The following is a 13883-nucleotide window of genomic DNA, read 5'->3' as shown; positions in this document are numbered from 1 at the left end:
TTCTATTTATTTTTACCTTAAACTGTACAACCTCATTGGAAATCCAGTTCAATGAATAGAGAGACTATTAGAATAATGACAATTTTCTGTGAAAACATCTCAAACTTAGAGCATGTGACTAGGGTGACTTTTCTGGTTTCTATATTGAGTGTCTCATATTTCAAGAGCCCCTTGAGTTCCAGGCCAGTCAGGACAGCTGGTCACCATAGCTGAGTGGGAGAACTCAGGATGGCTCACACAGAGACGAGGGGTGCCCAAGCTGGTCTCAGGACAGAGCACAAAGAGCTCCAGCTAAGAATGGATTGACAGTGACAACGGTGCCCTGTAACTGTGGTCCCAATAACTCTGGGTTGTATGCCTGGTGAGATTCCTCATCTACCAGCAAAGTGGGTTTCCAGTATCTAAATGACCAAATGCCCAGAGCAAAATGCAGAAGGACAGGGAGGGGAGAATACACTCACAAGAACCCTTCAGTTGCAACAGCAGAATTGAGGCCGAGAAAGACAGAGATCTCATTTAGAAGGCCCTGCTCTTTCTTCACTTGTATCTAAAAATAATGATGTGGAAATGAATAGATGGCCATGTGCAGGATTCTTACAGAACTGGAAAATCTAGTCTGCTGCTGCTGTAACTCACATGTAAGTGATCACAGACATTAAACATTGACCCGAGTGAGGCCCAAACAAACAAGATCCAAGCTCACATCAGGGGCCAGAGACGTGTGATGTGGGAGATGCCTGCAGCCCTGGAGGAAACAGCTTCTCAATAATACAGTAGGAGCTCTTCCAGGTGGTGTACCACCCAGAGTCACTCAGTCTTTTCCCACCCAGAGTTAAGAGAAGCGTGAGGAATGGCCTCATCACGACCGCATGGAGACTGAACTTTTGACAGCAGGCATCCTACAGGCAACTTACCAGAAGCTCCTCCTTATCCTTACAGGAAAATCACAACCCAGGCTCTTTACCAACTTGGGAAAGAAATGACAGTAAAAAAGGAGAGAGAGAGAGAAAAGCAAGAAGAGGAAAAATGACAAAGTTATATAAACATATTGGATAAAATTTGTATGTCTTAAAGAAGGATTGCAGATTGAAAGCCTGGAGGTAAGGGAGTCAGAAACAAGACACGCCAGGTGACCAACACTGGGCAGGAAAGTGGGTCAGCAGATGTTGCAAAGACCATTTGTCTAAAGAAAATAGAGAAGAACTAAAATGGACCAAGACAAACCAACGTGGACTCTAGCATTGCTGGCTACGGCCTTCACCAATGACTCTGCTAAAAGGAGTTGTAGTAGAATACCTAGACTGTAGTAATACCCTTGATGGTGATGATGATAAGTGATATTTATGAGACACATGTCACCGTCTGCTGTTAAGCTAAGGATTTTTACCCAGATCATCTCCTTTAATCGTTGCAATAGTCATATGGGTTAGCACTGTGACTATGCCCATTTGACAGATAAAGAAAGTGAGAACCAAAGTCACACGACTAGCAACAAGTGACAGTTGTATTCAAATTTAGGCAGTCTGACTCCAAGGTAACTTTCTAACTGCCATGTTAGTTGGCTCATGCCACTGTAGCTAGTTCAGAGTTTGTTATAAATTTATTTGGTAAACTTTATAAAATTACTTGTAAATATTAAAAAATCTTTTATATAAGCATCAGACACATAATACTGTACCACTTCCTCTTTCACTTTGAAACCCCCAAACCAACAAGGAAACATACAGATGGTTCAGAAGTCATAGGCCAGAGTTCCAGCAGTAGAGTGTCACCAGCCCCATCTGGAAACAAGATCTGTGTGTACACATTTTGGGGGTGGATCACTATGAACAAAGCTAGTGGAGGTGATGGAATTCCAGTTGAGCTATTTCAAATCCTAAAAGATGATGCTGTGAAAGTGCTGCGCTCAATATGCCAGCAAATTTGGAGAACTCAGCAGTGGCCACAGGATTGGAAAAGGTCAGATTTCATTACAATCCCAAAGAAAGGTAATGCCAAAGAATGCTCCAACTACCACACAGTTGCACTCATCCCACAAGCTAGTAAAGTAATGCTCAAAATTCTCCAAGCCAGGCTTCAGCAATATGTGAACTGTGAACTTCCAGATGTTCAAGCTGGTTTTAGAAAAGGCAGAGGAACCAGAGATCAAATTGCCAACATCTGCTGGATCATCAAAAAAGCAAGAGAGTTCCAGAAAAAAAACATCTATTTCTGCTTTACTGACTATGCCAAAGCCTTTGACTGTGTGGATCACAATGAACTGTGGAAAATTCTGAAAGAGATGGGAATACCAGACCACCTGACCTGCCTCTTGAGAAACCTGTATACAGGTCAGGAAGCAACAGTTAGAACTGGACATGGAGCAACTCCAAATAGGAAAAGGAGTACGTAAAGGCTGTATATTGTCACCCTGCTTATTTAACTTATATGCCGAGTACATCATGAGAAACGCTGGACTGGAAGAAGCACAAGCTGGAATTAAGATTGCTGGGAGAAATACCAATGACCTCTGATATGCAGATGACACCTAATGGCAGAAAGTGAAGAACTAAAGAACCTCTTGATGAAAGTGAAAGTGGAGAGTGAAAAAGTTGGCTTAAAGCTCAACATTCAGAAGATGAAGATCATGGCATCTGGTTCCATCACTTCATGGCAAATAGATGGGGAAACAGTGGCTGACTTTATTTTTCTGGGCTCCAAAATCACTGTAGATGGTGATTGCAGCCATGAAATTAAAAGACGCTTGCTCTTTGGAAGGAAAGTTATGACCAATCTAGACAGCATATTAAAAAGCATAGACATTACTTTGTCAACAAAAGGTCTGTCTTGTCAAGGCTATGGTTTTTCCAGTGGCCATGTATGGATGTGAGAGTTGGACTATAAAGAAGGCTGAGCGCCGAAGAATTGATGCTTTTGAACTGTGGTGTTGGAGAAGACTCTTGAGAGTCCCTTGGACTGCAAGGAGATCCAACCAGTCCATTCTAAAGGAGATCAGTTCTGGGTGTTCATTGGAGGGACTGATGTTGAAGCTGAAACTCCAATACTATGGCCACCTAATGCAGAGAGCTGACCCATTTGAAAAGACCCTGATGCTGGGAAAGATTGAGGGCAGGAGGAGAAGGGGAGGACAGAGGGTGAGATGGTTGGATGGCATCACCGACACAATGGACATGGGTTTGGGTGGGCTCCGGGAGTTGGTGATGGACAGGGAGGCCTGGCGTGCTGCGGTTCATGGGGTCGCAAAGAGTTGGACACGACTGAGCTACTGAACTGAACTGAGTAGCACAGGGAGGAAGTGAACCAGCTATCACTAGGCATGATATTGAGGATGCCCCTTAAAAGGGTCTATAATGTAAAGGTGAGCAAATAAATGTTACATGAATGAATGAAATTAAAATGTTTGGTCTTAGTGTACTGAACACACCATGATTTGATATAAGTAGTGAAAAAATATGAGTGATCATAGAAATGTGCTTTCATTTATGAACTAAAAGAATTGATTCTCAGCACCAATATTCTCTGAACACTGGTTTTAGAAAAATTACAATACCCAGTTGCCACTAATAAGTAGGAAATCTGCTCCCAGGATATCTGAGGAGGCATATATTGATAGATTGCATATACTTATACTCTCTCCTTAAAAGAGAAGACTTCATGGGTTTTTCATATTCAAATAGAAAACTCATTTGCCATGAACACATAAATTCATATCAAAGACAAAGGAAAATATGCATGCTAGCTGCATGGGTGAAAGTTGTGATGGAGCTTCAATATAACTCTGAGCCTTGTGGCAGCCAAGATAAAAAGAGAAATACAGTCAGTTTCACAACTGTCTTAACAGAAAGGAGGAAGAATGTCAATCCCTCAAAGGAGACAAAGTACAAGCACTGAATTCTCAGTGAATTTTCTCACCTAGAATTACATCTAAGAGTCACCTGCCTTGTTCATTTCTTATTCTCCTTGTTACAACATAATCAGGAGCGGATTTTAAGAACTCATTACCTGCGGTGGTGATCGAAACCGATGGTGTGCCAGTAAAGCACAGCTCGGTGAGCTCCTCTCACCGAAGGTGCCAAGGGAAGGCAGCCCTAGTACAGCTTCTCATTTGATCTGAGGTTAGAAATGAGATTATCTATAAAGAAAGGAAACAGGTGTTTGCTAAACATCTACTGTGTTATATGCATGAAATTTCTTCCTTTCAACATATGTATTATTAATTCTGTTTAATAATGAAGTGGATGTTTCTGCAAGTCAGAAAAGGCATCCCAAGCTCATGCACTGTCTTCACTTCCACATACACCCTCTTGTTCTCCTACACTCCTATCAAGAAAAACCAATGGGCAATTCATCCCTTAGACACACTTCAGTCAATGCCACTTTTTACAGACAATTCAAGTTAATTGTCTCCAGGGAGGGCCTAGAGCACTGGTGTTGCACATTACTGATTAAGGAGAAATGTCTTTGTTTAAAACCCAAATGATCAGTTAATAGGTTTGAATCATATCTTGAATGTTCAGGAGCCTTCACTGAGTTCACCACAAAGGAAGTCTACAGTTTCTAGAGCTGTGAGTGTCTCTGTTTAAATGGGCTGGGAAAGGATTGCTATATTCTCCTTCCAGTGATTTGCAGGCTCAGGCACTCCCAGGGGACAAGATGTTCATGCTATGACTAAAGCATGATAGAGTTTCGATTTAGCTCTGAGCTTCCTGGCAACCAAGACAAAAAAGACACACAGTCAGTTTCACAACTGTCTTTATAGAAAGGAGGAAACATGTCAGTCTGTCAAATGAGATCAAGGGAGGGCTAAAACATGAGCAGGAATCGGGTGGTGGTTAAGGGAGCCCCGAGGAGACAGGCTTCCACACAGATGAGAAGGGGCAGGAACTGCAGAAGATGTGACTGGGGGTCTAGATTGTGTCTGTGTCTGCCTGGGGAAGCAGGTGCTGCAAGAGACAAGTGGGCAGGAGTAATCCGTCCACAGGGAGGCGCTACACAAAGTTATCGAGCTTTTTCTTCTCTGAAAGAACAGAGACCATGTACAGGAAAATCAGTGTGAGAAGGATGGCAAGTCTGGGACTCACTGAAGAACATATGCATCTATATATTAAAGAAAAGGGATGGTAGTGATGGGGAGAGAGGTGGCAGGGCCAGAATGCAGATTCCTAGGCGCCCTCCTATGGCTCCCATGCCTGTTCTCATCACAGGGCTTGTCTTGATGTCCTGTGATTGATTGTCTGTGCCCTACTAGCCTGTAAGCCTTGCAAAAGCAGAGAGCAGGACTGACTGCCTTTATATTTGTTTGCCAGACCTATGGGCATCATTTTTGTGCAAAGTGATTTTGATTTTTTAGAACATTTTCAAAGGAAAAATCAAGTTTTCAAGGAGAAAAATGGTGATGAGTAAAGGATCAAGAAATGTAAATTATCTTCTCTCTTTGTAACTTCTGCATCTCAGTTCCTGTCTGGGGATTATACAAAATTTACATACCACGCTCTTGCTAGAATCCCTCCCACTGGCCTGTGCCCCCACACTGGTTTTCCCTGCGGTATTTCCCTGAGTCTCTATGAGTGCCCTTTGGTGTCAGTTGCTGTAGCCACAGCTGGGGCTTCATAAAAGCTGCTTATACACTCCCTTCTCATATCCAGTTAATCAACAACAGAGCTGCCTCATGAGAGATTACACTTTTTTTTCTTTCAAGCTGTCTTGTGTGTGGTGGGACCATTATCACCAACTTAGTCTTCTTAATCAGTCACAGGATCTTTCTAACTGCCGTATAATGAGTGTCCTTTTCTCAAAGGACCACGCTCCAGCTGTGAAGGGAAGGGGCAGAGTTTCCCTAGTTCTCCCGTAGGATGCTCTCTGCCAATGCTTTATAAACAGAGAGCCAGAGACGACAGCTTGACCATGCCTGGAAGGTACTTAACGTCTGCGTATACCATGCCTAGGTGTATGTTTAGGCACATCTCATCCTAGACACATTTTTGGAATTTCGTGTACCAAGAGCAACCGAGCTCACCTCTGCCAATCCAAGGGCACTTGGCTCCAATCTAACAAAAGTGCAGAAGCCAAGTCAGAATCTAAGTCAGCCTTGCCTAGTGTCTACCAGGAGGACTTTATCCATAAGTGAGCAGAAGACAAGATTTTTGACTTCCCATCATTACTCAAGTTGGTCTTTGCTCTGCTGCTGTTTAGGATGACGTCAGCCCCCGTTCCCCAAGTGGTCAGGAGGCTCTCAACCTCAGCAGCAAGAGGCATGTAATTAATTTGTATCTAAAGGTAAGTCAGTGATTACATAGGGAGAGACATTTTTACTGGAAGAAGGAACAGAGACAGGGGTGGGTCCCAAGAGGAGTACCTTTGTGTCATGGGCTGAGGAATCAACACTCCTCCTTTGGACTCGGCCTGTGTGTGTGGGGGCCCCTTATGCCTCAGAGACCAGGAGCTGCTTGGGGTGTGCAAAGACAGCCACAGCATATAGCCCCATACATTTGGGCCAGACCCCAGGCTGGTCTGGATGAGCACTTTGAAAGTTTGGCAGTGAATTATTAAGAAAGTCTTCACCAGAGCCGGGTGCCACAAACATAGACCAGTCACCACAGGCTACATGATCTTGGTTGTTCCAACCTGGGGAGCTCAACCAGGCTGGCCTGGTCACAGAAGGACCAGCTCCAAGAAAACCCTGTATCCCAGGGCTAGAGGCCCAGAAAGTCTGCAGATGGCCATGTATAAGTAAGTCCTGGCTGGTTGCAACCTCTGCAGCTGGAGGAGGGCTTTGCAGCTGGCTCTAAATCACCAGAGAGCCCGTGCAACCTGCCGGACCTCATGTCAACCTGCCTGGCCAAGCACTGGAATTTGTTTTGGGTGGTTCAGTGGTTAAGAATCCGCCTGCTAATGCAGGAGCACCAGGGGGCATGGGTTCGATCCCTGGGTGGAAAAGATCCCCTGGAGGAAGAAACGGCAACCTACTCTAATATTCTTGACTGAGAAATCCCATGGACAGAGGGGCCTGAAGGCCCACATTCCATGGGGTTGCAAAGAGTCAGATACAACTGAGCACCCACACATTCTTAATGATGCAGTTATTAATAATATTTGTTCACTATAGAAACTCTGGCAAATACCTATAACGTAATAATACATATATGTGTGGGTATACCTCACCCATAAATCCTTCACCCATAATTAGCTACTGTGGTTGACCCTTGAACAACATGGGTTTGAACTTGGCATGTCCAATTATAGGTGATTTTTTTTTTATACATATAGTTTCTGTGTTTTCACTTTGCAGATGTTTAAATTAACTAAGTGTAGCAAAAAGTTTGTGCCCAGTTGGAGATTCTTTTCCTATTTCAATATCCTGCCTCCTTGGGTGAGTCATTTATTAATTCCTTTGTTCTGGAGGCAGAGATAACAGTACTCAGATTTCCAACTGCACAGAATGGGGAGGGAGGGCCCTGTGCCCCTAACCCCCACCTTGTTCAAGGGTCAACTGTATAAACAAATTGTATACCTCCTTCCAGATTTTCAAGGGTTTATTTACACCTTTCTTTCTTTGTTCATTTTATACACATTAATAAAATACCATCTTATGTGCCTACCAATTAAGATTAGTTAAGTACCTTTGTTGCTGCGGAGTCGCTAAGTCATGTCTGACTCCACACCAGCTCCTCTGTCCATGGGATCACCCAGGCAGGAATAGGGGAAGGGGTTGCCATTTCCTACTCCAGGGATTCTTCAGACCCAGGGATCTAACTCACGTCTCCTGCACTGGCAGGCAGGATCTTTACCAGTGAGCCATCTAGGTACCTTTGGAGTTTCCAAATGCATTTCCTGCTCTTTTCCCTCTGGAAGTAACAACCACCCAGAACTTTATGTTAATTGGTTTCTCTGTTTCCCTTATAGTTTCGCCATATACATACATAGATGTACATAGTTTTTAAGTTTCTTATAAATGAATCCCCATTCTGATTTTGTGACTTCCTTTTTCTGTCTAATATTGAGTTTTTGCCATTCAGTCTCATTGAAATACATCACAATTAGTTTTTTGCTCTTGGATAGTATTACATTTTATAAATTTATTATAAATTTATTTTCATTTTATAAAGATACTAACATTTATTTTTCTTTTCTTTTATTGATGGGCACTTTGGTTGTTTCCTGTCCCTTGTTATTTCAAGAAATACCACTGTGGAACAGCTATACCTCTCTTCTTGTTCATACACACAATATTTTCTCCAGGGGGCACTCTCCAGAGGGAAATGACTACTTCATAGAGTTTGTATATCATCAGTTTCACTAAACTGAATGTCAAATTGTTTTCGAAAGTTGTTATTAGTGTCTGAGAGTTCCTATTGCTCCACATCCTCAACAATACTTAGTATTGTCAGACTTTTTAATTTTAACCATTTTGGTGGGTGAGGTTAGGTATATCACTGGACTTTTAATTTACGTTTCCTAATTACTGTGATTAACCATATTTCTATGTATTTATTGGAATCATTATTCCTATTCTGGAAAATGCCTATTCATGTTGTTTGTTCATTTTTTAAAGCATTTTTATGGATTCTTGGACTTATTTATATATTCAGTTCTCTCTGTTGATCTATCTATCTATGCATCTATCTATCTAAAACTATACTTTCAAATCTAACTTCTTTAAACAAGAATAATAACTTACACTGGAAATTGATCTAGTTCCAGGGCCTTAAGTAACAAATATTTTTATTCTCCTTATGCTAATTTTATAAAGGACAAAACTAGATTCCATATCAGAAAAATAATGATTTATCAAGTGGGGCAAAAACCCTCCTCTACTGTCATTATTCACTTTACTACTTGGGAGAGTAAAACAATGACTTTTTGTTTCTGAATAAGTTTTTCTCAACATTAAATTTCAGCAAGAAAAAAAAGTTGAGTGGACTTTCCTCTCAGTCCAGTGGTTAAGATTCTCCACTGAAGGGGCTTCAGTTTTGATCCTTAGGTGAAGGAACTAAGATCCCACATACTACCACAGTCAAAAGATAAATAAAAATAATTTTGTTTTAAAAGTATAGGTCATTCACTTTGGTGTACAATAGAAGCTAACACAGCATTGTAAAGCAACTATATTCCAATAAAAATTTTAAAACTATAAGTCCACACACAAAAGAAAGTTGAAAATAGTAGCCTTCCATAGTCACTTCTTTTAAAAAATGTATCTCAGAGTCATATGCTCTCTAGGGCCCATTCTCCCCTAGTTCGGCTTAGGGTACCTGAGAAAAAAGTAAGATGTGCCTGCAACTGGATGGATACAGTGTAGTCCTGAAATTCACCCAGCCATCTTTAACTAAGCACTTTCTAGCCGCAGGGCAGAAAGGGCTTTCCCTCCATGGTCAATACCTTCTCAATAGAGCACCTACATTCCATCCATTGGATGTGCCAGACCCTTGGACAGAGTGCAAGAAAGGACATTGCATTCTAAAACCACCCTTCAGGGCTTACAATTCTGTTAGAAAGACAAATAAGTGATAGAACATATTTGCAAAGAATAAGACAAAACACTGCAAGAAAGCAACGGAAAGCTGTCTCAATTTTAAGTGTTGGACTAAAACTGAAGATGACAAAGGATCAAAGGAAGAAATGTGTGCTCTTGGCTCCGTCTCAAGTCAAGTCATTGGCTCAGCATTTCCCTTACCTCCAACCCCTGTTCCCTCCCAAGACCAATAGATCAGATTCAGGGTGGCCTGGGTCAGGTTCTCCCATACATCCAGACCCATGGTGTGGTCTTTCGTCCACCTCCCATTCACTGGGGTCTCCTCAGTCTCTGAGATGGAAGTACAGAGTTGCCCCTCACATTGGAAATTTTCACTTTCATTCAAGCCTCAGCTCAGCACTCTCAAGATAAGATTTAGGGGAACTGGAAGTGCCACTCAGCAAAAAGATACTGGGCCCTTTCCTGGGCCACATCAGTGTCTTGCTGTTTCCCTAAACAAGTGCTGAACCTGGTATCCTTCTAGGGTACTGTCCATCCCCAAAGTTATAACTTACTAGGAGCCTCTTGAAAGTGCCTTGACAATGAATCATGAGGTGGTAGTTGAATTCCAGATCCAAGTGGCCTGATAACCACACCTTCTTGATGATAATCTGCTTCAGTGATTTTCAACTAGGAGAGCTGTCTCTTCCCAAGACATCTAGTAATGTCTGGAGATATGTGTGGCTGTCACACTAGTGGTGGTAGGGGAGTGCTACCACCATCTACTGGATAGAGGCTGAGGATGCTACTAACATCCTAGAATGCAGGGGGCCCCAAACCCCAGGCCATGGACCAGTACTGGTCATCATACTGGACAGCATACCAGTCCCCAACCCCCAGGCTTAACCAGTCAGTTAAGAACCCAGTCACACAGCAGGAGGTGAGTGAGTGAGTGAAGCCTCATCTGTGTTTATAGCCACTCCCCACTGCTCACATTACCACATTATCACAGTGTAATAATAATAGAAATAAAGGGGACAATATATGTAACCCACTTGAGCCATCCCAAAGCCATCCCCAACTCAGCCCATGGAAAAACTGTCTCCCATGTAACCAGTCCCTGGTGCCAAAAAGGTTGAGGACCATTGCTATAATGCAGAGGATAACCCCCATCACAACAATCAACCAGCCCCAAAATTTGTAGTGTCCAGCTTGAGAAACTGATCTACTCCTGACTAGCCCACGCTGGAGAAACTACAGGTCGCTGACACCCAGACATGACTCTCAGCTCATGTCTTAATAGATATGAGCTTCTTTGGTTATTCTTAAGCCAGTTCCTACAGTCACAACTGGACCCAGGATGCTGGAGAGGGAACCGGAGGTCCCATGGCTGAGTCAGTGACTCTCCTTCCTCGGAGGGCTCAGTTTGTGATTTGAATTCTCACCAACGTGATATTCATGAAAAGTATTCTGGCTGCAGTCCAATCCTTGGGGTGACAAACTTGTAAACGGCATAGATAATGACAAGGGCTCCTCTGCATTTCATCTTGTGATTATGATTTTTTTCGTTATTACTGTTGTTTAGTTGCTAAGTCATGTCCAACTTTTTTGCAACCCCATGGACTATAACCCACCAGGTTCCTCTGTCCATGGGATTTCCCAGGCAAGGATACTGGAGTGGGTTGCCATTTTCTGCTCCAGGTGATCTTCCTGACCCAGGGATTGAACCCTCATCTCTTGTTTGGCAGGTGGATTCTTTACCACTGATCCACCAGGGAAGCCTGATATTTTAATTAAATAGTACTAAACAATATCATCTGCTTATACTCAATCATTCATTCAGCTGACAAATATTTGCTGTGTGCCCACTGGGACCCGGCACCATGTTGTATAAGATGAATGGCAATTTCCCAAGTCCACTGACTTACACCACAGCCTCTACAGCAGGATTTCTTGATGAGGTGAGATGGAGGGCTGGGGGCTTATTAAATTGCAGCTGCTTGGGTATCCCTTCAGAGATTCTGATTTTATAAGTCAGGATGATGCTCAGGAATCTGTATTTTTACCTAACACTTGTGGTGACTTCTGACACAGGCTAACTATGAGACCATGGTTTAAAAAACATTGGTTGATATCACATGAAATCTACCCAACCTAATCCCAAGTCTGAGAGTATGTAGACCTGCACTCTAATGTGGTAATGTCCTATATGCTGAAAAAACCCCTTAATTATTTAATCAATTAATCATTTAACCATTAATTGTCTCATTTCCCATTTTTTAAACAGAAGGAGAATAAGACTGAAACACAGATGAGGAGAGGGTAGAATGACCCCACACAAATAGAAGCAAGACACTTTCAAAGGAACAGAACTATAGAAATTTTACTTCTAAAAGCAAATTTTTATGACATACAATAGCATGAGCATTAGCCAAGTACCTTGCTATCAACAGTAGTTAGGAGAAAAATCTCTGATTATATAAAATCTCTCCTTATTCTCTGAACCAACCTGCAATAGTTACCAGCTTGATTAGAGACCACTAATCCTCTCTGGTGACCGAGATAAATGGCTTCTCTGATTACTCTCAGTTTTTTTTCAAATCTTTTCTTAGACCTGTATCATTAACACTCAGATATGTGACTTTTTGCAACAAACCCTCTGTTTTAGTAGCACATTAACCATCACTATAAGTTCAAGTTAGACCTGTTTCAAACTGAATTAAAATTAAAAATCATTAGAAACACCTAAACACTTGTCTATGTCTAGTAGCAAGGATGTTATCTCACTATACATGTATAGGGGTAAAACACAGGGAATCATTTCCAACCCAATTCTCTATGGTAAATTACTGTGATCAATTTAATTGTAGAATAAATCCATATAAAGAAACTGATGATAACAATTATGGAACAGATTAAAATCAAAGGATCACATGGTGGACCTAGAGATAATCATACTAAGTAAAGTAAGCCAAAGGAAGACAGATATCATATGATATCGGTTATATGTGGAATCTAAAAAAATGATATAAATGTATACTCAATACCTTATCATAACCTATAGTGGAAGATGATATTTAAAAAATACACACATACACACATACATATCCCCAAATCATTTTGCTGTACACTTGAAACTAACACAACATTATAAATCACCTGTATTTCAATAACAATTTATTTTAAAAAATCAATGTATCACCAATATTGTTAATGAGAAGAGGCCAGAATTCAAGGCCAGAGTATCTCAGAAAGCATACCAGAGTCCCTTACTTTAATTTATCTAGAATGCATCTATTTCAACTCCTCTAGATTTCCCTTCCATTCTGTCCTTTTTAATTAAAAGTGTCGTTTACCTTCAAATGCCTGTATGTTCCTGTTTTGTCCACACTGTTTACTTTTTACTACAAGTAACACCATTTCAGCCCAAGTCCACAAAGGTCTGGCGACCCAGTGGGCTCACAAAACAGAACAGATCAAGCACTTCCAAGACTCTGTCAAAATCCACCCATACATGGATGTGTCCAAACAGGAGGGAAAGTATCCTTCCAAGATAAACAGAGAAAAACTCACCATGTTTTGTGAGATCGGTAGCCTTAGTCCACGCCAAGTACCCCAGATCCCACACGCCAAGAAGCTCCATTCCCACCACCTCCAAACAAACCAAAAAAAAAAAAAAAAAGAAGCCTTCCCCTGGTGCTTGGGGACTTTGAGCCGATATATCAATCTGAATGCAAATTTCACCCCACACCCAGCTTTGCCCAGAGATCCATTTTTAAGCAGACTATGCTCCCTACAGACCAACATGCAAATGGTGGGAACTCAAGTGTAAGAACCACAAAAGCAGCAAAAAGACGTTGACCATACCTATTTTGCCAGCCTCCCCTCGCAGGTTGAAATCCCAGTTTCTTGGCAACTTCAGGGACATTTTGCTTCTGGTCTGGGTGAGTCACTGCTGAAGCGGGGAGTCTGCCACAGTTCGCGCCCTTCTTGGCTTTTTGGTCTTCTTGCCTCTCGAGCTTGTGTGTGTGTGTGGTGTGTGTTTTCCCCTTTACGATTGCTTCACAAGCAATCTTGGGTTTGAGGTTGATCTGCCCGAGTATCTTCTCCTTTCTCAGATGAAAGGTCCATCCATCTGTCACGGGGGTGGCACCCAAGCCCTCCCACGGTCCCTCGGGGGGCTGGTGTCTTGTGAAGTGTACACCCTGCTTCTCTTGCTTTCAGTATTACCAGGAATATCCCAGTTGACACTTCGCTCTGCGTCATGGGAAGCAAAGCTCCTGTTCAAAAGAATCTCAGGCCTCACTGAGGCGAGGTCGTGATAAACAACGGCTGCCTCTTGGCTTTTTTTTTTTTTAACTGTCTGCTTCCTTGCATTTGAGGAAGTGGGTGGCTGTTCAGTGTAGATGATACATTGAGCTCTGAAGCTCTT

The 13883-nt window shown here is 42.2% G+C and overlaps 1 protein-coding gene across 1 annotated transcript in view; it reads right to left on the bottom strand.

Annotated features, from left to right (window-relative positions):
- Nucleotides 1-13094, bottom strand: part of ARHGAP25 (Rho GTPase activating protein 25) — a 92727-nt gene extending 79633 nt beyond the window's left edge. Inside the window, exon 1 of the mRNA XM_052648823.1 lies at nucleotides 13025-13094. Within this exon, the coding sequence (XP_052504783.1) occupies nucleotides 13025-13094 (70 nt within the window). The remainder of the gene's footprint in view (nucleotides 1-13024) is intronic.
- Nucleotides 13095-13883: the final 789 nt, after the last annotated feature.

This window comes from Budorcas taxicolor, chromosome 11 (genome assembly GCF_023091745.1).
Source record: "Budorcas taxicolor isolate Tak-1 chromosome 11, Takin1.1, whole genome shotgun sequence".
NCBI lineage: Eukaryota > Metazoa > Chordata > Mammalia > Artiodactyla > Bovidae > Budorcas > Budorcas taxicolor.
This window is presented reverse-complemented; position numbering and strand designations above follow the sequence as displayed.